Consider the following 21,961-nt stretch of genomic DNA (forward strand, 5'->3'; position numbering starts at 1 on the left):
CTTGGGAGGCTGAAGATTGAGAATTGCTTGAACCTGGGAGGTGGAGGTTGCAGTGAGCCAAGATTGCACCACTACACTCCAGCCTGGATGACAGAGTGAGACTCTGTCTCAAAACAAACAAACAAAAACACCAAAACAACAACAACAGAACAATACAGAAGATGAAGGAAGACTTCCTGGGGTGGGAGGGGGTGGTGCGGTAGGGGGACAGTTACACACAAAAGGGCATTCTGCGGAGGGGTTGGGTGGTGAGGTGGGGGAGGCAGGGCCCTGGCTGTGAATAGGTGACCTGCTCCATCTGGTGTTTCTCAAGGTGCCACTTTGTCACAGCCTCCAGGGGCTTTTGTGTAAGTGCAGATTGCCAGGTCCCATCTCAGCCCCAGGAAATCAACCCCTCCAAGCATCCACCCTGGGAATGTGCGTTTTAGTGTGCCCTGCTCTGAGAACCGCTGCCTGGAGGGTAGGGGTGGTTCAGGGGCGTGGGAAGATGGCTCTGGCTGGGTGAAAGGTAGGGGCACCTGCCAGGCTGCATCCTTCCAGGACGGAAGTGAAGGAGGCCGCGCAATTAGTGGGGAGAGAAAAAACGGAGCAGGCGCAGTGGCCAGGCCAGGCCTGTGGGCTGGGCCTAAGTGGGAGGGGAGGGGGGCCAGGCCTGTGCACTGGGCCTAAGTGGGAGAGGAGGGGGAGCTGCTTCAGGGTTTGTGGCTTGAGGAACCCAAGGACACTGATGCCATTAATCAAAGTGCGGAATCCAGGAGGAGGGAGCGGAGGGAGTGGTCACTGGGCACCAGGGGAAAGCGTGAGCTCTGTCCTCCGCTCTGTTTCCAGGGTCCAGCACAGCTCTTAACACCGGGGGCCCCTTCCGACTGAGGGGGCTGAACCGCTGTGTGGAGGACATGCCTGGCCAATTGCTCTCCTACCTTCTCCGGGGCCTGTGGTGACGTTAGCTTCGATCTCCGGCCCGTAGGTGAAGGTCTTGGCTCTGATGCGGAACCTGTAGGTCACCCCCTCCGCCAGGTCCTTCACCTTCAGCCACAGGGGGCTGTTCCCCTTCACGTCCACTGTCACGATCTTGCTGACGCCTGTGGGAGGCACAAGTGGGGACTGCAGGGGCCACCAGGCGTAGGGCCCACTGAGGGCACTGGAGGACATGGGGAAGAAGCAGCGGCCGTGGCCTGGGCCCCGGGACCCTGGGAAGGGGCCTCACTCCTTGAGGTTAGGCTGAAACACTCCCCCAGCCCATACAGCCACATTGCCCATGCTGTGTTTCTCAGAGCACGGCCCTGCCTGCTGTTCTCAGGGAGAAGGGCTCCGTGGCTCAGTAAGTTCGAGAAAAGCCACTACTGTCTGTGTCTACTGAGTAGCCACAGGGTCCATCAGCATCTAAAGAAAAGAGACCGCTCGCCATCCTGTTTAATGTAATCTCTGCAGCCCAGATACGTTCCATCTCCATTTTTATTCCCTTATGCAGCATCCCATGGGACTAGAATCATATATTTGTTCAGGAAGTGTTTCCATAAAAATACCAAAAGCCCAGAGTTGGGGGGACACACTTTTGACCAGGTCCTCCACCTGAGCCCCGCTCCAGCTCCACCTCTGGGGTTCAGCCAGGAGCTCATATGGCCCTCCATCACCTATATCTGCCACGATTTTTTATTTTTTTTAAAAGACAAGGTCTTGTTCTGTTGCTCAGGCACAATCATGATTCACTATAGCCTTGACCTCCTGGGTTCAAGCCATTCTGCCACTTTCAGCCTTCCAAGTAGCTGAGACTGTAGGTGTGTACCATCATGCCCGGCTAATTTTTAAATTTTTGTAGAGACAGGGTCTCATTATGTTGCCCAGGCTGGTCCCGAACTCTTGGCCTCGAGTGATCCTCCCATCTTGGCCTCTCAAAGTGCCGGGATTATAGGCGTGAACCACTGTGCCCAGTCCACCAAGCTTTTCAGGGCAAAAGTGAGGATGCCTCAGCACCCCAAATCACAGCAACTAGAGGGGAGGCTTGGGCCAGCTTTCAGGAGGTGGGGGTCTGCTCTGTGCTTCACGAATCCAAACACTCCTGACTGCCGGCCTCCCTGGGAGCCGGGACTCGCGTCATTTCCCATGTCCCTCAGGCACACCAGTCATCAGTGAGACAGGCCTTGCAACCAGGAGGCTGGGCTCAGACCCAGTGATGGCGCTGGCCCTGGCATGTCCTTTAACCTGGCTTCAGTTTGTTCTGCCGAGTGAGGGTGTCCACAGCATCTTAGCAGGGATGTTATGAGCTTTTAAGTAAAATAACAGAGCATGTAGGTGCCTGACCTATTTATTGACTAAGTGGATTATTAATATTATTATTTTGAGGTGGATTTTCACTCTTGTTGTCCAGGCTGGAGTGCAATGGTGTGATCTCAGCTCACTGCAACCTCCGCCTCCTGGGTTCAAGCGATTCTCCTGCCTCAGCCTCCTGAGTAGGCATCCACCACCATGCCCAGCTAATTTTGTACTTTTAATAGAGACAGGATTTTGCCATATTGGTCAGGTTGGTCTCGAACTCCTGACCTCAGATGATCCACCCCCTTTGGCCTCCCGAAGTGCTGGGATTACAGGTATGAGCCACCGCGCCTGGCCACTAAGTGGATTATTGAATGATGGAACAAAGTAGGCTCAGAGGGGCTTCCTGAAAGAATGAAATGGCCGGGCGCGGTGGCTCAAGCCTGTAATCCCAGCACTTTGGGAGGCCGAGACGGGCGGATCATGAGGTCAGGAGATCGAGACCATCCTGGCTAACACAGTGAAACCCCGTCTCTACTAAAATACAAAAAAAAAAACTAGCCGGGCGAGGTGGCAGGCGCCTGTAGTCCCAGCTACTCGGGAGGCTGAGGCAGGAGAATGGCGTGAACCCGGGAGGCGGAGCTTGCAGTGAGCTGAGATCCGGCCACTGCACTCCAGCCTGGGCGACAGAGCGAGACTCCGTCTCAAAAAAAAAAAAAAAAAAAAATTAAAAAAAAAAAAGAAAGAATGAAATGACCCCGGGACCAGGAACAGGGACTCTGGCTACTTGTTCCTTGACAATTCTGCACAAAGCCCTCATCTGCCTGGGCCTTGGTTTTCCCTACAGGACAGTGGGGGCTGCTGGGCTCTTGTGAGGCTGGTTTGCTGCTGACCTGAACCCAGGATGAACTGGGGTGTGGACACTGGGCTGGCCAGGTGGGGCCTCGTCTTGCTGCACTTATTAACTGGGCTATTCTGGGAAGATGGGAATGTGTAGGGCCGTGGAGTTGAGCCACACTGTCCAGATCCCACCAGACTGTGGACCTGGAAGGCAAAGAGCTCACATTGGTCAAGTTGAGAGGGTCCTGGACAGGCCAGGTTGAGGCCCCTGTGAAGAGGGCTTGTGCTGGCCCCCTGTACATTGTCTCGGGGACTGCTGTCCTCTGCCCCACTCTGGCACCCGACTGGATCTCCTGCCGGGCCCGGCTGCCCCCTGGTGTTCTAACACACAGCTCCCCTTTGCAGAATGAGCTGCTGGCACCCAGGTGGGGCAGGGAAGACTGAGGGCCATTGTTCCCTTGGCTGACCCAGAACTGCTGGTCCCAGGGCTCCGCCCCTTGTTCTTGCCAGGCTCAGTGATTGGAGGGGGTGAGAGTGAGAGGTGTGGCTCCAGGGGTCAGCCACACCCCCAGCACCTGGCTGGGACTAGTCCCAGGCAGTGAGGAGTGCAGTTTCCTTCCTACCTAAATCCCGTCCTCATAGGCTGTTCGTTGGTAACAAAATGGCAGGGATTTCTAGGCATGTTACCAGGGATAGAAAGCTGGCAGGTGCCAGATGCCCACTGTCAGGGGCTGCGCAGACCAGCCTAGGAGCCCAGAAATGGGGCATGGTCCCAGCTGGGGCCCGGAGGAAGGGGTTGGAAGACCATTCAGAGGAACAGGGTTAAGGACAAGAGCAAGGTCATTTGCAGAGCAGGGCTCTTGATCTGGGGTCCACAGATGGCAGTGGGGGGTGCAGGGACCTCCCTGGTCTTGTGCATCTTCCTGGGGAGAGGCTCTGAAGCTTTGGTCAGATTCTCATTAGATTCTCAAAGGGGTTCCTGACTCCCACAAAAGCTAAAGAAGGACTAACACACAGTAAAGCTGGGAACCCTAAGGTTTGGGAAAGGGCAAAGTAGGACCCTCAGGGGCTCCCCTCTTCTTTTCTTTTTCTTTTTTTTTCTTTTCTTTTTTCTTTCTCTCTCTTTTTTTTTTGAGATGGAATCTAGCTCTGTCACCCAGGCTGGAGTGCAGTGGCGTGATCTCGGCTCACTGCAACCTCTGCCTCCCGAGTTCAAGCGATTCTCCTGCCTCAGCCTCCTAAGTAGCTGAGACTACAGGCGCCCACCACCACCAAAATTAGCCCAGCTAAGTTTGTAGTTTCAGTAAAGACAGGGTTTCACCATGTTGGCCAGGTTGGTCTTGGAACTCCTGACCTCAGGTGATCCACCTGCCTCTGCCTCCCAAAGTGCTGGCATTACAGGCGTGAGCCACTGCCCCTGGCTGCCCCCTTTCTTTATGGTCTCAACAGAGCCCTGTCCACTCAGGTTTCCCTTCCTTTCCTCCCTGTTTCCATCGACCAAAGGGGGAAGAATATATTTAACGATTCTCTGCCTGGAAGTTAGGAGACCTGGATCTCTCCTCCAACTCTGCCCTCAACTTGCTGTTGTTTTACCTTGGAAATACCCTTTCCCTTGTCTGGGACTCAGTTTCTGTGTTTATAAGATGGGGAGATGCTCACTGAACCTCACTCATGTGTAGTGGCTGCGATGGGTGCTGATACGAGAGCGAGCTTTTGCAAAGTGAGGGGCTGGGGAGCCATGCTGGGGTATCCACTTACCATCCACGGGGCTGCAGGGCTCGTACACCAGCCGATAGCCCTCCAGGATGCCATTGGGGAACTGTGGGGCTTCCCAGGACACGTTCACCGAGGTTGTGGTCAGCTCACTGAACTTGACGGAGCTGGGAGCACTGGGGGCTGCGGGAGACAGCAAAGCATTTTTGTTTCCTTCTTCTGTGGAAGTTCAAAGCCCTGGGTGCAGCTCCAAGGAGCTAGCGGGAGTGTTGGGTCTGAGCCCGGGAGGAACAAGAGTGTGGGGCTCATCAGAAAGGGCGGGCAGGAGGGGTCACTGGAGGTCACCAGGCCCCCTTCCTCTCCTCTCTCAACTTTCCAGTATCGGAGTCCTAAGAACTGGGAAGAAAGAGAACTCGATTTTCCCCTCAAGTTGCAGAATTCAGGCTTCTCCCTGCTAAGTGGCTCTGAGCCTGGGCTATGAGTGTGGGACAAGCTGTCACACCCCCAGGGTCATCATGGGACAAGGCCATTTCCTGACTTTGTGGGGTTCATCTTTTGGCTTCCATGGAGGAGAAGGTAGGGGGTGTCTGGGCCTCAGAACATTCGGTGGGTGCTAAACAAAGAAGATGCCAGAACCACAGCAGACGGAGATGGCTTTCCTCTCCTCCTGGGGCTCCAGGGCTTGTCACCGAGGCCCCACACAGTCAGGGGGAGCCACGCCAAGGACAGTCAGACCCTCTGGGAAAAATGTTTTCTTGGACTGAGAACCCTGTGGCAACCCCGAAAACATGGGGCGGGGGCTTCCCTGAAGGGGAGGACAGAGGAAGGGCAGGAAGCGTCCCAATCTGCGGCATCCCCAGCTGGCCTGGGGAGGATGACCAGGCTATTATTGTCCAGTGCTGCCTCCCCACCAAGCCGGAGCTAATCCAGACCCGCTTCCGGCTCCAGCCCCGGGAGGCAGAGTCAGCGAGTGTCTTTGAAGGAGGGAGGTGAGCTCAGGGGGCCCTTCCTGCCTGCTCTGTGCTACAGGGACGTGGGACAGAACATGTTGTCCTGCTGCCACAGTGACGGAAGCCTTGGGTTCCCTGGGGTTCGCATCCGGCAGACGACACTGACAAGAGAGTGGCTGGGACAGGAGGCGGACGGACAGACTCGTACATTCAGTGGCTCATGCTCATCCTGGCCACCGTCAGACCCTGGGGGAGGTGGAGGGAAAGGGTTCCCTGGAGCCAGGGCTTGTCCCCAAAGAGGGTCATAATGAAGAACTGATGCCACAGGTGTGCTCTCTGTAGCTCTTTAAAAGCCACATGTCACTGACAGCATAGGAAGCAGCAGGGTGAACAAGATACTCAAGGGAGGCCGGGGCAAAAGGCCAGTATTCCAGACCACCAGGACAGAACGCTTGGTCCTCTCAGAAATCCTCGGTTCCAGCCTTTGCTCCCCCAGTGACCAGCTGGGCAACCCTGGACAAATAGCATAACTTCCTGGGCGACCCTGGCTCATCGTGAAATGAGGGTGCCGCCTGCCCTGCCTGTCCACGGGGCTTCTGGGAGGGTTAAGTGTGACAGTGCCTGACTACCAGGCTTGCTCTGCACACAGGCAGCAGGATTCTCACCAGCGCCCTCTCCTCTGCACCTGCCACCCTTCAGCCTCCTGATCTCCCCTCCCTGCCTCAACTCTCTCCCCTCTGCCAGGCCATCTTCTGCACAGCAGTCGGGGCACTTTTCTCTAAATGTAAACCAGACCCTGTTGCTCAACTATTCAAGCCTTCCCATGGCTTCCCAGTGTACTTTTAAATTTTTTTATTTTTTTAGACAGATTCTTGCCCTGTCACCCAGGCTGGAGTGCAGTGGTGCAATCTCAGCTCACTGCAACCTCCACCTTCCAGGTTCAAACGATCCTCCTGTCTCAGCCTCCTGAGTAGCTGGGATTGGAGAGAGGTGCACCACCACACCCAGCTCATTTTTGTATTTTTTTAGTACAGATAGAGTTTCGTCATGTTGGCCAGGCTGGTCTCGAACTCCTGACCTCAAATGATCCACCCAGCTTGGCCTCCCAAAGTGCTGGGATTACAGGTGTGAGACACCACGTGTGGTCCATTGTACTTATAATTAATCCCAATCGCAATTCCCCACCCCGAGTTCTCACCCCATTTTCCTGCAAGCCACCTGGCTTTCTCTATGTTCCCTGGTTCTTCTCCAGCCTCCAGTCCTTAGCACCTGCTGTTCCCTCTGCCTGGAACCCCCAACACCCTCTGCCACCTCCTGAGCATCCCATGGCATGCCTCTTGTCTTTTTTTTTTCTTTTTTTCTTTTTTTGCTCTGTCACCCAGGCTAGAGTGCAGCAGTGGCACAATCTCAGCTCACTGCAACCTCCACCTCTCAGGTTCAAGCAATTCTCTTGCCTCAGCCTCTTGAGTAGATGGGATTACAGGCACGTGCCACCACGCCTAGATAATTTTTTATATTTTTAGTAGAGATGGGGTTTCACCATGTTGGCCAGGCTGGTCTCAAATTCCCGTCCTCAGGTGATACACCCGCCTTGGCCTCCCAAAGTGCTGGGATTACAGGCGTGAGCCACCATGCCCGGCCCCTGCTGGCCTCTGCTCATTCAAATCTCACCTTCTCAGGGAGGCCTTTGTGGGTGAACCTATCCAAAGCCATCCACCCACTCCTGCCCCACTCTTAGGTCACCTGTGCTGACCCCCGTCTGCATTTACGTCATCAACTTGCTTATAATCTGTGCCCCGCACTAGGGCAGGGACCTTGTTGGTCTCACCATTGTGTCCCTAGCATCTAGCATGGCACAGGCTCATAAGACACTCAGTATTTGTGGAACGAACAAAGCCAGAGAGACAGAGGGAAGGCAGGTGGGAAGAAGGCAGGGAGCAGAAGTAAGCTGGCTGGGAGGGGCTGGGGTGCTGACTGTCCCTCTGCAAGGTGGGGCAAAGGATGGGGAGGACAGGGATGAGATGTGGGGGTTTCTCAAGGCTTTATGGGGACAGCCTCTCTTTCCTGAGCTTGGGCTCTCCCACTCGGGAGGGCGTCTCCGGGGACCTGGGTACCATGCCCAGATCCTCGGGGGGATAAGGCAGCTGCCTCCACGCCTGCCAAGAGCCCAGATGCCGGGTGGGTCCTCTTGCAACCCCCTGTGGCCGACCTACCCCCCGTCAAGGCCCCCTCTCCCACCTGCTTGCTGGGTCTGGCCTTGGGTAGGGGTGCTCCGAGGCCCATCCCCAGCGGCGTTGAAGGCGGCCACGCTGACCATGTAGGCCGTGTAACCCGTCAAGTTCTTGAGCTTCACACTGTTCTCAGCCAGGAAAAGCGTCTTCACTCGCTCCGTGAGGTTCCCCCGCTGGGCTTCCCAGAAATAAATCTGTGGAAACAGAAGGAAGTGGGAGTGAGGGGGACAGGGGCGACGAGCGTCCCTCCTGTCCCTGCTGACCTGTAGTCTACGAGACACCTTTATTGCTGTGAGTCACCTAGGAAACAGCAGAGAAGTCTTTCAGAGGCCGGGCGCGGTGGCTCATGCCTGTAATCCCAGCACTTTAGGAGGCCGAGGTAGGTGGATCACTTGAGGTCAGCAGTTCAAGACCAGCCTGGCCAACATGGTGAATCCCCATTTTTACTAAAAATACAAAAAAATTTGCCAGGCATGGTGGCAGGTGCCTGTAGTCCTGGCTACTCTGGAGGCTGAGGCAGGAGAATCGCCTGAACCTGGGAGGTGGAGGTTGCAGTGAGCCAAGATCATGCCATTGCACTTCAGCCTGGGTGACAGAGCAAGACTCCATCTCAAAAAAAAAAAAAAAAAAGTCTTTAAGAACAGTTTTAGAAACCTTTCCAGAACCTTCCTTTCCACAGCCAAGACCCTGGTCTCTGCCAGACAGTAAACTCCAGGGCATGGTCCCCAGGTGTCTGTGGTTTCCCGCCATGCCTGGAGGATTTCGCGTAGCACTGGCACGTCAGCACTCAGTACAGTTCCTGGAGGAATAAAGCAAATCCGTCCTACGGGAGGCTGAGCTGGGGGGATAAGGCAGTGTGGAGTCTATCCGGACAGAGCGTGGTGCAAGTGCTGGTGGCCTCATGTCACCTGGGAGCTGGTGAGGGATGCAGAGTCTCAGGGCCACCCTGGGCCCACTGCATCAGCAGCTGCTGGTTAACAGGAACGAGGCCCGCTGCAGAGGAAGCCTCAGCCAAGACGGCGGGCAGCGGGAGGCTGAATCCCAGCTGCACCGTTGACAGCAGCGGGACCTGCCCAGGTGACTTTCCGGAGCTGCAGTTTTGTCGTACGTTCAGTGAGGTTAAGGACACGTACTTCCTGGGGTCCACGTGAGGGGTGCAGGTTCTAAGGGTTTCACCCAGGTACTTGGCCAGTTTCCTAAGGCACCCCATGGCTGTAGAAGGTTTTAGGCCAGGAACACAACAGATGCCCCATGGTGTTTTCTTTTTCCTTCTGTTTTTTGAGACGGTCTCACACTGTCGCCCAGGCTGGAGTGCAGTGGCGCGATCTCAGCCCACTGCAAGCTCCGCCTCCCGGGTTCATGACATACTCCTGCCTCAGCCTCTGCTGGGACCCAGGCGCCCGCCACCATGCCCGGCTAATTTTTTGTATTTTTAGTAGAGATGGGGTTTCCCCACATTAGCCAGGATGGTCTCGATCTCCTGACCTCATGATCCGCCACCTTGGCCTCCCAAAGTGCTGGGATTACAGGTGTGAGCCACCGAGTCTGGCCATTGTTTTCAATCACTTCCTATGTAGCACGGGTTAACACTTCTGCTAGTTCCAGGACAGGCCATCCAGGGAGCGACCAGTCGGGCCCAGCCCACATGCAGCATTGGAGGTCATTTGGCACCCCCTGCTGGCCAATGAGGTTTCTGCATGTCACCGGCTTTTCAATTTCTTGTTTCCGTGGAAGAAGCCCATAAAGTGAGAAAGAGCTAATAATAGTGTCCATACTGGCATCTATGGGTGGCAGTTAGGACATCTTGTTACCATGAAATCCTTGCTTTTCTCCAATACCTCTCCCCCTTTATTATTTATTTGAGGCAGGCCTCACTCTGTTGCCCAGGCTGGAGTGCAGTGGCACGATCACAGCTCACTGCAGCCTTGACCTCCTGGGCTCAAGCCATCCTCCCACCTCAGCCTTCTGAGTAGCTAGGACTACAGGTGAGCACCACCACACCCAGCTAAGTTTTCAATTTTTTGTAGAGACGGGGTCTTGCCTTGTTTCCCAGGCTGGTCTTGAACTCCTGGGCTCAGGCAATCCAACCACCTTGGCTTCCCAAAGTGCTGAGATTACAGGTGTGAGCCACTATGCCCAGCCCTCTCTCCTATATTATTTTATTTTATTTCGAGACAGGGTCTCACTTTGTCACCCAGACTGGGGTGCAGTGGCATGATCTTGGCTCATTGTAACCTTGACCTCCAGGTTCAAGCCATCCTCTCGCCTCAGCCCCCCAGGTAGCTCTGACTACATACAGGTGCTACCACACCCAGCTCTTTCTTTTGTAGAGATGGGGATTTCTTTTGTAGAAATTTCTTTTTTAGAAAGGAGGAGAGGGCAGGTTGCAGTGGCTCACACCTGTAATCCTAATACTTGGGAAGCTGAGGCAGGGGAGTCGCCTGAGCCCATGAGTTCAAGGCCAGGCTGGGCAACATTGCAAGACTCCTGTCTCTACTAAAAATACAAAAATTAGCCAGGAGTATTGGTGTGCACCTGCAGTCCCAGTGACTTGGCAGGCTGAGGCAGGAGGATCGCTTGAACCTGGGAGGTGAAGGTTGCAGTGAGCTGAGATCACACCACTGCACTCCAGCCCAGGCAACAGAGCAAGACTCCATCTCTAAAATAAAATAAAATAATAAAAATAAATAAAAAGCAGATTCTTCTCATATGGGTAGATGAATGAAAGCTGAGGCAGTCATTTATGAAATCATTCATTCACTCGTGCATTCATAGTAATGGGGGTACAACGGTTAACAAAGTTCCTGTTGGATTTGGAAAGGTCATGGCTGATGCTAAAAGTCTGCCATTATCAGCACACAGATGATCTGCCGTGAGTGCACACTAGGAGAATGAACGGATTCTCTTAGGTAGAGAAGAGGGTCGTGGATTGATTCCTGGGGGCCTCCAGCATTCAGAGCATTCAGTGGTTGGTGGGGAGGAACAGCTAGCGAGGGAAGCCGAGGAAAGCAAGTATTTTAAGAGGAAGGAGAGATCCACGTGTCAAACACAACTGCTGAGTCAGGCGGGATAAGCCTGCTGTTTGACTTAATATGAGCACCACAGGAATTATGGGCAACTTTGGCAGGAAGAGCTTCGGTGGGGTGGCGGGGACGGGAACCTACTTGGAGCAGGTTCAAGGGAGAATGAAAGCAGAGGAATTGGAGGTAGTGAATACGGAAGATTCTTTTGAGGAATTCTGCTGTAAAGGGGCCAAATAAATGGGTGACAACTGGAAGAAAATGTGAGGTCATGCCAGGCACGGTGGCTCACACCTGTAATCCCAGCACTTTGGAAGGCCGTGGCAGGTGGATCACCTGAGGTCAGGAGTTTGAGACCCGCCTGGCCAACGTGGCGAAACTCCATCTCTACTAAAAATACAAAAATTAGCTGGGCATGGTGGCAGGTGCCGGTAATCCCAGCTACTCAGGAGGCCGAGGCAGAAGAATCGCTTGAACCAGGGAGGTGGAGGCTGCAGTGAGCTGAGATAGTGCCACTGCACTCCAGCCTGGGCAACAGAGTGAGACTCAGTCAAAAAAAAAAAAAAAAAAAAAAAAAAAAGTGAGGTCAGGAAAAGCCATGAAAAGAGGAAACATATCTCAGAATGCTTTTCTGCCCTGCCCGTGGGAGCTATCCACTGGGGAGGTGGAGGAGAGGAAGGGCCAATGGCTGTGGTCATGCTCTTGGGTGAGGAGTGGGTCAGGGCCTAGAACTCAGGGACAGCTGTCTTCACAAACCAGGCACTCCGGCAGGTGCGTCTTGTTTGTGAGTGCTGCATTCTGCAGAGCTTTGTTAGCTGATGATTCATAGTGAGAGGGACTGACACTTGTGCAAAGGACATAAAGGGACTGAGCCCAGATCCTGGTCCCCACGGGGCACACTGCTGAGCTGCAGTGCACACTGATGAGTCTGCCAGAATGCAGGCTCCAGAGGGCGGGCATCTCGGTCCATGTGGCTCCCTTGGGACCCAAACACCTAGAATCATGGCTGGCACATCCATGGTGCTCAATCAGTATCTGCCGGAGGAATAAATGCCTTATGTGGACAGGGGCAGGCATGGGAGTGCACCATTATAATCACGAACTTGCCATTTACTGTGCCCAATTCCCTGCCCTTTCTTTACTTTTTTCAGCTTTATTGAGGTATAATTGACAACATCTGTATATAGCCAGGTGTGGTGGTGGGTGCCTGTAATCCCAGCTATTTGGGAGGCTGAGGAAGGAGAATCCCTTCAGCCTAGGAAGTGGAGGTTGCAGTGAGTGGAGATTGCGCCACTGCACTCCAGCCTGGGTGACAGAGTGAGACTGTCTCAAAAACAAACAAACAAAACAAAACAAAACAAAAAACCCTAAAACTTTATGCATTTAAGGTATATACAACATGGTGTTTTGATATACATATGCATTATGAAATGATTACCACAATCAAGCTAATTAACATGTTCATCATCTTCTTGTGGTAAGAACCTTCTGAGCAAATTTCAAGTGTACAATACAGTATCATTAACTATCATCACCATGTTATACATTAGATCTAGATCATATTCATCCTGCCTCACTGAAATGCTGTATCCTGTGACCGTCTCCCTATATCCCTCACTCCCTCAGCCCCTGGTAACCACCGCTCTACTCTGTTTCTATGAGTTTGATTGTTTTAGATTCTGCATATACGCGAGGTCATGCAGTATTTGTCTTTCTGTGCTTGGTTCATTTCATTTGGTGTAATATCCTGCAGGTTCATCCGTGTTGTTGCAAACAGCAGGATTTCCTTCAAGACTGGATGGTATTCCACTGTGTATAAACCACATTTTCTTCATTCATTCACCCATTCACAGACATTTAGGCTATTTCCACATCTTGGCTACTGTGAGTGATGCTGAAATTAACATGGGCCTGCAGATAGCTCTTCAAGAGCCTCATTTCAATTCCTTTGGATAAATACCCAGTAGTGGGATTGCTGGATCATTGGAGTTCTATTTTTAATTTTCTGCAGAACCTCCATACCATTATCCATAATGACTGTACTGATTTACACTCCCACCAACAGTTGTGCAAAGGTTCCCTTTTCCCCATACCCTCACCACCACTTATAGCTAGACTTTTTGATAACAGCCATCCTTGCAGGTGTGATGGGATATCTCACTGTGGTTTTGGTTTGCATTTCCCTGAGGCTGAGCGATGTTCAACACCTTCCCAGATACCTGTTGACCATTTATATATCTTCTTCTTCTTCTTTTTTTTTTGAAATAGAGTCTTGCTCCGTCACCCAGGCTAGAGTGCAGTGGCATGAAATTGGCTCACTGCAACCTCCACTTCCTGGGTTCAAGCGATTCTCTTGCCTCAGCCAGGTGCCTGCCACCACGGCCGGCAAGTTTTTGTATTTTTAGTAGAGACAGGGTTTCACTATGTTGGCCAGGCTGGTCTCCAACTACTGGTCTCAGGTCATCTGCCCACCTTGAGCTCTCAAAGTGCTGGGATTACAGGTGTGAGCCACCGTGCCCAGCCTATGTATCTTCTTTTGAGAAATGTTCATTCGGGTCCTTTGCCCCATTTTCTTTCCCTTTAGGTGGATGAGTTCCTTCCATATTTTGGCTATTAACCCCTGGTCATATGTATGGTTTGCAAATATTTTCTCCCATTCCAGAGGTTCTCCCTCCTTCTGGAAGCATGTTCTTCCCATGAGCTCTGAGACATCATTCCGTTTTTGGTTTCAGGGCTCAATCTGTAGACTTCTCTTGTTCTCTATCTTCCTTGTCTAATCTCTGGCTTTCAGTACCATCTACATGCTGAGGACTCCATAATTCACATCTCTGGTTTGATCCTTCTCTCTTGAACTCCAGACATACATCTCTGACTCTGTTCTGTCTTCCCTTGAATGTCCAACAGACGTCTCAAACCAAACACATCTGGAACCAGACTCCAGATCTCCCCAGCCTCCTCCTTCACCAGCTTTGTCTTTTCCTGCTCCATCATCCTACGGACCCTGGGGCTGTCCTTGTTGCCTCCCTTTTATCCCACTCCATGTTCAATTTGTCAGTAAATTTTTTTTTGTTTGTTTGTTTTGGAGACGGAGTCTTGCTGTGTTGCCCAGGCTGGAATACGGTGGTGTGATCTTGGTGCACTGCAACCTCTACCTTCTGGGTTCAAGTGATTCTCTTGCCTCAGCCTCCTCAGTAGCTGGAATTATAGGCATGTGCTACCATACCCAGGTAATTTTTGCATTTTTAGTAGAGATGGGGTTTGGTCATGTTGGCCAGGCGGGGTGTGAGCCACCACGCCCAGCCTGATTTGTTAGCAAATTCTACCAGCTCTGATGTTAGGACTAACCGAGTGCTGCCACTTCTCACCCGGCTCTCACCTGATCTGAGCCCCCTTCATGGCCCACCTGGATGGTTCAGATGCCTCCCCACGGCTTCTGGGCTTTCCCCATTTCAGACTACGCTCACCGCAGCAGCCAGCGGGACCCTCTACAGGTCCCAGTCCTCCACTCAGAGGACTTCACTCAGAGTGAAAGCCAAAGCCCCGAAGGGCCCCAGGTGCTCCAGCCCCGGCTTTCTCGTGTCCCATCGTGCTCCCTGGAACTCACTCTGGGGACACACCAGGCTCTCTGTACACCCCAAGTACCTGACTACCCTGAGACCTTTGCTCTTCTTTCCTCTCTTTCTGGATCTATGTGATTTGGGCCCTGTTCTCCTTCAGGTTTTTGCTCAAATATCACCTTCTCATTAAGTCCTTTCCTAACAACCCTTTTGTTTTTTTAGACAGAGTCTTAATCTAGGCTGGAGTGCAGTGGTGCAATGATGGCTCACTGCACCCTCACTCGGCTGGGCTCAGGCACTCCTCCCTCCTCCCTCCCCGGTGGCTGGGACTACAGGCATGCGCCACCACACCCGGCTAATTCTGTTGTTGTAGTCTGTTTTCTTTTCATAGAGACAGGCTTTTACCATGTTGCCCAGGCTGGTCTTGGACTCCTAGAGTCAAGCAATCCACCCACCTCAGCCTTCCAAAGTGCCAGGATTACAGTTGTGAGCCACTGAGCCCAGTCCTTAACAACCCATTTAAAATTTCAAACCCTGGCTGGGCACAGTGGCTCATGCCTGTAATCCCAGCAATTTGGGAGGCCAAGGGCAGATCACCTGAGGTCAGGAGTTTGAGACCAGCCTGGCCAACATGGCGAAACCCTGTCTCTACTAAAAATACAAAAATTAGCTGGGCGTGGTGGCGGGCGCCTGTAATCCCAGTTACTCAGGAAGCTGAGGTGGGAGAATCGCTTGAACCTGGGAGGCAGAGGTTGCAGCGAGCCAAGATTGTACCACTGCACTTCAACCTGGGCGACAGAGCAAGACTCCATCTCAGGAAAAAAAAAAAAAAAGAAATAAATAAAATAAAGTAAAATAAAATAAAACAAAACAAAATTTCAGGCCGGGTGCGGTGGCTCACTCCTGTAATCCCGGCACTTTGGGAGGCCGAGGTGGGCGGATCACGAAGTCAAGAGATCGAGACCATCCTGGTCAACATGGTGAAACCCCATCTCTACTAAAAATACAAAAATTAGCTGGGCATGGTGGCAGGCGCCTGTAATCCCAGATACTTGGGAGACTGAGGCAGGAGAATCACTTGAACCTGGTAGGTGGAGGTTGCAGCGAGCTGAGATTGCGCCACTGCACTCCAGCCTGGGGACAGAGCAAGACTCCGTCCAAAAAAAAAAAAAAAAAAAAGAGAAAAAAAATTCAAACCTCCCCATGGATCTGGCTCTCCCCTAACCTGCTTCATTTACCACCACCTGGCGGTATTATTTCCTTTGTCCATTGTTGGTCTTCTCTCTCTAATGTCTAAGCTCACATTGTCCCTGCTCACTGTGTTATTCCCAGCTCTGAGAACAATGCTGGGCACACAGTAACTGCTCAATAAACACATGTCATTGACCAACTGAAAGACTGGAGCTCTCAGAACGTGCATGAATGTGCCTGCCACGCACCAGTTGTGTGCAGTCTGACTGGAGTGCAGTATCAGCTTTGCTGTGCTTGTTGGTTGATGAAGTTAATGCATCACTGATGTTCGCGAATGTTGATGTCAGTACGTTGGTTATCACATGTCCAGGAGGTAGCATTTTCTCCATTCCTTTCCACAGTTTCCGCTCAGGTACGGGTTATGTTTTCTGGAGCGCGTAGACCTCTGCTGTATTATCTATGGTGTTGTGCACCCACACATTTTCCTGGGTCTGTATATTAACTTCCAAGCCTCAACAGTCTGGTGGCTGCCAAACTGCTGTTGGTGCTGCCTTGGCCCCTTTCTTTTCCCGTGGGAGGCATATGCCAGGGGGGCAATGTTTAGTTTTCCCAGCTGGTGCTCCTGGGCAATGCCATGAGGGGTGTCATTCTTCTTTAGGGCTTCCTTGGCAACATGCCTTTCCTCCTTTCTTCCTCCTCCTTCACCCCAGATGCAATGAGACTCCTATGCTGGATTTTGTCCTAAATCGGGGCTACCTGTATTAATGAGCTGTGTGACCTGGGTAAGCTCTTTCCCTTTGCTGACACTCCTCCCACCTGTGGGATGAGGTGCCTCGCGTCTCTCCTACTCCCCACTTAGGCCATGGCACTGGGGCTCTTCTCTGGAGTAACAACCAGCTGCCAAGAATGAGAGTCGACTGGACACTGGTGCAGGAGGCAGACACAGCTAAGGGTTATGTGTTCTAGCTGTTCTAACCAGGCAGACACATTCCTTCTAATTTCTGGAGACGGAGTCTCACTCTTGTTGCCCAGGCTGGTGTGCAGTGGCATGGTCTTGGCTCACTGCAACCTCTGCTTCCCGGGTTCAAGCGATTCTCCTGCCTCAACCTCCCAAATAGCTGGGATTACAGGCACCCGCCACCTTGCCCGGCTAATTTTTGTATCTTTAGTAGAGACGGGGTTTCACCATGTTGGCCAGGCTGGTCTCGAACTCCTGACCTCAGGTGATCTGGCCGCTTCGGCCTCCCAAAGTGCTGGGATTAAAGGTGTGAGCCACCGTGCCTGGCCTAGAAATTTTTAAACAGTGATTTCCAAATACTAGGCAGTGATGCTTTCTTTGCTAACTGGCTATCTGATTAATATCAATATTGTAATTACGGGGCCAAAAGCCCCTTGGAGGGGTCTTAAGTTATGTATGGGGCTGGGGGTTGGTGGGGAGGGATGTGTGTGCTGCTCAGAGATGGTATGAGCCGAGGGATGGCTAGAGTTTTTGCACCTAAGCTCAGCCTGCCGTCAGGACGCTGGAGGGGATGGATGTGGTTCAGCTTCAGGTGTACAATATTTCTGCGAAGGGTCCAAATAGCCAAGGCGGCAGGAGCTGGCTGGATGAATGGAGGGCCTGGGGACCTGCATGCCTCCCACATATGACTTACTCCCCAGCCCCCGACCTGGCCCCTCGTCCATGCACCTCTTTGCTCTGCCCGAGGGCACCCTACCTTGTACCCCTGGATGTCTCCATTATGGCTGTCCAGCGGAGGTGGCTCCCAAGTCACGTCCAGCTGTGTGGCCGTGGCGCCGTGGACGACCACGTTACGAGGTGCTGCTGTGGGCACTGGAGGGCGTGCAGGGTAGGCAGTGAGCATGCGAGTAAACCTGGGAGGGTAGGAGGGCTGGGCGGGATGGGGAGCCCAGATTCTGCCTCTTCCAGCTGAACTGGGTGGGGCTGGGAAAGGCATGCTGGGGCCAGACAGGGTGTTCGCTGCTCACCTGCCTCCCCGACAAAGACCTCCTGCGGGGTGCTGGAGGGCCCCTCGCCCACAGCGTTGTACACGCTCATCCGTATCTCGTACCGCCTGTGCTTGTTCAGGTCTATGGGGGAGAGTGGGGGAGGGGAAGCACACTGAGGTCACTGTCCCCGCAGGGAAGGTGCCCCCCAGGGAGGGTGGAGGCTGCCGGGGGAGGAATGAGGCACCCCCGCCATTCTAGTCCCCTCTGTGAAGGTGCAGGAAGAAGGAGGTGAGAGGCGGGGCCCCCAGGGGATGCTCCGTGCCAATCTGGACATAGGGCCATGCTGGTTGGCCTCCTGGCCTAGGGTGACCGTACATTTTATTTTTCAACTGGACACTTTTGAGACTGAAAAGCACTATGAATATTTACACTGGGACAACCAGTGTAAACCAAAACTGTCCTGGGCATGCCTGGCCATAGCTTCTCCCGCTACCCCCAGCGTGTCCTCTTTCCCCACCGTGACAGATGCCCAGAGTCCCCATCCACCAACTCTTTGCACAGCAGGGCTTAGCTCCAGGGGGGAGGGGCACATTGGATGCGAATTCTGGAGTAAGAAACCTGATGTTTCTGCCAAGTTTGAGGTGCTTGGCTGAGAACGCCTGGCAGAACTTGGGAATGGGATGCAGCTGCAAGAAACGGATGCAGTCACAGTCTCCTGTGGCTGAAAGTTTCTCCCACCCTCTCCACTCTTCTCTCTGGGTTCCCTGCCCCCGCTCCCTTCGCCTGAGTGGAGTCTACCCTTCAGCAGGGCTGTGAGAGGGGTGTCACCCTTGCCTAGCTGTTTATGCAGCCTGTGTTGGCCACTGGTTGACGGAGGAAGGAGGAAGGGAATTTAGCCTTAAATTAGTGCTATTTTCTCCTGAGCATGAAACCCTCTTGCCTGAGACCCTGGGTCTCAGGAAGAACCATGGCTGGGGCTTTAGAGAAAGATCAAGGGCTGGGGCGTGCAAGCAGAAGGAACATGCCTAGTGCATGGGAGGATGACGGACGCAGGTGACTAAAACTGCTGTCACCTCCCTCCGGGTGCGGGGCCAGACTGTAAGACCCAGTTGGGCCGAGAAGTGCCTTCAATGCGACTAGATGGGGCAGCAGCCACGTGGACACCTGCCCACCTACCCAGCAGCGTCCAACAGCTCCTGCTGCGGCCCCGCTGTCACTGTCCCTCCACCCAGCGGAGCATGGGGTTACACACTTCCCTTTTCCAGCCCACACCGGACAGAGGGCAGGCTTGAAGGAGACTTTCCCTGGCATCGGCCTACTTTTCCACGTGTTTAGGGTTATCACTTGTGTTCAGGGCAGTCCCGTTCCTTAAGCCCCCTGGGGTGGGCACACTTCCTCAGCTGTGATCAGGTCTCTCGAGGCCCCACTCCCAGTCCCCGTGGGAGGCCTGGGCCCGCAATGAAGCCGCCATGCAAGGAGACTTACTGTCCAGCTCGTACTGGGTGAGGCTGGGCCGGCTCAGGTTCCGCATGGAGTACATGGCTATGGGGTGGGGGTGCCGGGGCGGGGCGCAGAGGGAGACAGCAGACAGAGGAGGTTAGTGCCCACACATCCCCACCCACAAAGAAACCCCGGCCAGGCGGGGCTGACGGTGTGAACAGACAGAAAGAATGTTTCCAGATTTCCAGTGCTGAGTTACAGGCCAGGATAACAGTGCAGTGGTGGCAGGGGAAGGTGGAGGCTCCCTGGACAGTCTGCCTCCACCCTCCACCCTGGTGTGCCCCGGCCCAAGGTGATGTGAGCCCCTTGTAGCCCAGCATCTCTAGGGACATCTCTGGGGGACCCTCTCACCCCCAACTGTCTTCCTTGTTTCAGGGCAGAGTTCCTGGAAACAGCATGAAATACTGGAGTCGTTAATTTCCTCATATGAACCACAAACAATTTTACTACTAGGAAATATGACTGTATTATACACAGGCAATATAAAATCACAACCACAAGCACATGTGGGCAAAAAAAAAAAAAAAAAAAAAAAAAGAAAAGAGAAAAGAAAAAATGTCCACCAAAAAGGCATGCTGTCAGATCAGCTACTTCAGTTTTTGTATTAATATTTCTTTGCTACATGCTCAATCATTTTGTTGTCTGCTAACTCACTAGAAGACAGGCACAAAAGGCTTGGGAGAACCAAGGGAGGAAATGTGAAAATGAAGAGGCTGAGCTGGGCACAGTGGCTCATGCCTGTAATCTCAGCACTTTGGGAAGCCACGGTGGGTGGATCACCTGAGGTCAGGAGTTCGAGACCGGCCTGGCCAACATGGTGAAACCTGGTCTCTAATAAAAATATAAAAATTAGCCAGGCATAGTGGTGCATGCCTGTAGTTCCAGCTACTTGGGAGGCTGGGGCAGGAGAATCGCTTGAACCTGGGAGGCAGAGGTTGCAGTGAGTCGAGATCATGCCACTGTACTCTAGCCTAGGCGACAGAGCAATACTCTTGTCTCAAAAAAAAAAAAAAAAAAAAAAAAAAAAAAAAAAAAAAGAAAGAAAAAAATGCTGGGCACAGTGACTCACACCTGTAATCCCAGCACTTCGGAAGGTCAAGGCAGGTGGATCACCTGAAGTCAGGAGTTCGAGACCAGCCTGGCTAACATGGTGAAACCCTGTTTCTACTAAAACTATAAAAAATCAGCTGGGTGTGATAGTGTGTGCCTTTAATCCTAGCTACTCAGGAGGCCTAAGCCAGGAGAATCGCTTGAACCTGGGAGGTGGAGGTTACAGTGAGCTGAGATTGTGCCATTGCACTCCAACTTAGGCAACAAGACTGAAACTCTGTCTCAAAAAAAAAAAAAAAAAAAAAAAAAAGAAGAGGCTCTTAAACTGCCCCCTTCTCCTGCTAGTCTGTTGGGGTGAGTGTCCCACACCCACCTGAGTACCCAGTCCTCTGGGGTACCCCTGCCTGCTGCTCTCTTCTATGCATCAGTCATGGAGTCCCAGGTAGGTGGATAGAAGATATTCAGGGAAGGAGGCTCTTTATAAAAATCTCTAGTGGTCTGAGTCCAAATGTTAGGTGAACACAAGCACTTCAGACCCAAACAAGCCAAAGGTGTAGATGAACATCAGCTTTGAGCCACTGGGAAAACCTCAGTTTTTTCTTTCATTATGTACCAAGGTGTTCTAATTATTGTTGCTATCTGCTGTGCTGTAAAATATTTTATTGGTTGCACCACTTTGCAGCATCTTGTCTAAAGCTCTTAACTGTCATAAATGCACCTAACTGTCTGCCAATGTGGAATACTAAATAATTATTATGTGAGTGACTGATTTACTTTGAAAAACCAAAAAACAGGCCAGGCACGGTGGCTTGCACCTATAATCCCAGCACTTTGGGAGGCCAAAGCGGGCAGGTCACTTAAGGTCAGGAGTTCAAGACCAGCCTGGCCAACATGGTGAAACCCTATCTCTACTAAAAAAATAAAAATAAAAATAAAAAATTAGCTGGGCATGGTGGCGCACACCTGTAGTCCCAGCTACTTGGGAGGCTGAGGCACAAGAATCACTCGAACCCAGGAAGTGGAGGTTGCAGTGAGCTGAGATTGCACCACTACACTCCAGCCTGGGCAACAGAGCAAGACACCGTCTAAAAAAAACCCACCAAAAAAAAAAACCCCCAAAAAACCTGGTGTCCTGGAGCATCTGCACCCATCATGTATCATCTCCCAGACTGGCCTCGGTCCACCTGGAGCCTGAGCCTCGGTTCCAACCTCGTGCTCTCTTGCTATGTGACTGCAACAGCCTCCAGCTAGGTGCTTGTCTCTGGCTCCCCATCCTCCCACCATGGCTAAGCCATCATCCTCATGCCACCAAAGTGGCTCCTAACACAAAAGTCCAAACACATCTTTCCCTTGCTGTGATCTGGGCATCGGCCCTCCCTGACATTTCCACCTGAACTCCCTGCTTTCTTTCCTTCACTCCAGGGGGCAGGCTGGGTCCCCAGGACAGGCAGGGCAGTGACTTCCCCCAGGAAAAAGAGGGGGCCAGGACTACTGCTTTTGGGGTGTGACCAGGTGAGGCTTCTGGTCCCTCAAGGGCAGGGTGCTCCTTCTCATGCACCAGGTTGTCCCTCTTTGTCCTGGTTAACTTGGCATCATCCTTCTGTGTTAGCACCAGTGCTGGTGCCAGGGAAGGCTTGCCCGGCCCTGGCTTTAGGCCCTCTTAGAATGTTTCCTTCCCAGCTCGCCTGGCTCCTCCTCCAGCCTGCAAC

General features: G+C 52.7%; 1 protein-coding gene across 2 annotated transcripts in view; it reads right to left on the reverse strand.

The window, feature by feature from the left end:
* SDK2 (sidekick cell adhesion molecule 2) overlaps positions 1-21,961 on the reverse strand; it is a 314,672-nt gene that overhangs the window by 27,583 nt on the left and 265,128 nt on the right. Inside the window, exons 34-39 of one of the 2 annotated variants that reach the window (XM_015120232.3) lie at positions 19,188-19,244; positions 17,742-17,843; positions 17,471-17,586; positions 7,995-8,181; positions 4,852-4,989; positions 921-1,082 (exon numbers count right to left, since the gene is read on the reverse strand). In XM_015120232.3, coding sequence (XP_014975718.3) covers positions 921-1,082; positions 4,852-4,989; positions 7,995-8,181; positions 17,471-17,586; positions 17,742-17,843; positions 19,188-19,244 — 762 coding nt within the window. The remainder of the gene's footprint in view (positions 1-920; positions 1,083-4,851; positions 4,990-7,994; positions 8,182-17,470; positions 17,587-17,741; positions 17,844-19,187; positions 19,245-21,961) is intronic. The other variant, XM_015120233.3, reaches the window with a different exon arrangement.

Source organism: Macaca mulatta, chromosome 16 (assembly GCF_049350105.2).
Source record: "Macaca mulatta isolate MMU2019108-1 chromosome 16, T2T-MMU8v2.0, whole genome shotgun sequence".
Taxonomy (NCBI): Eukaryota; Metazoa; Chordata; class Mammalia; order Primates; family Cercopithecidae; genus Macaca; species Macaca mulatta.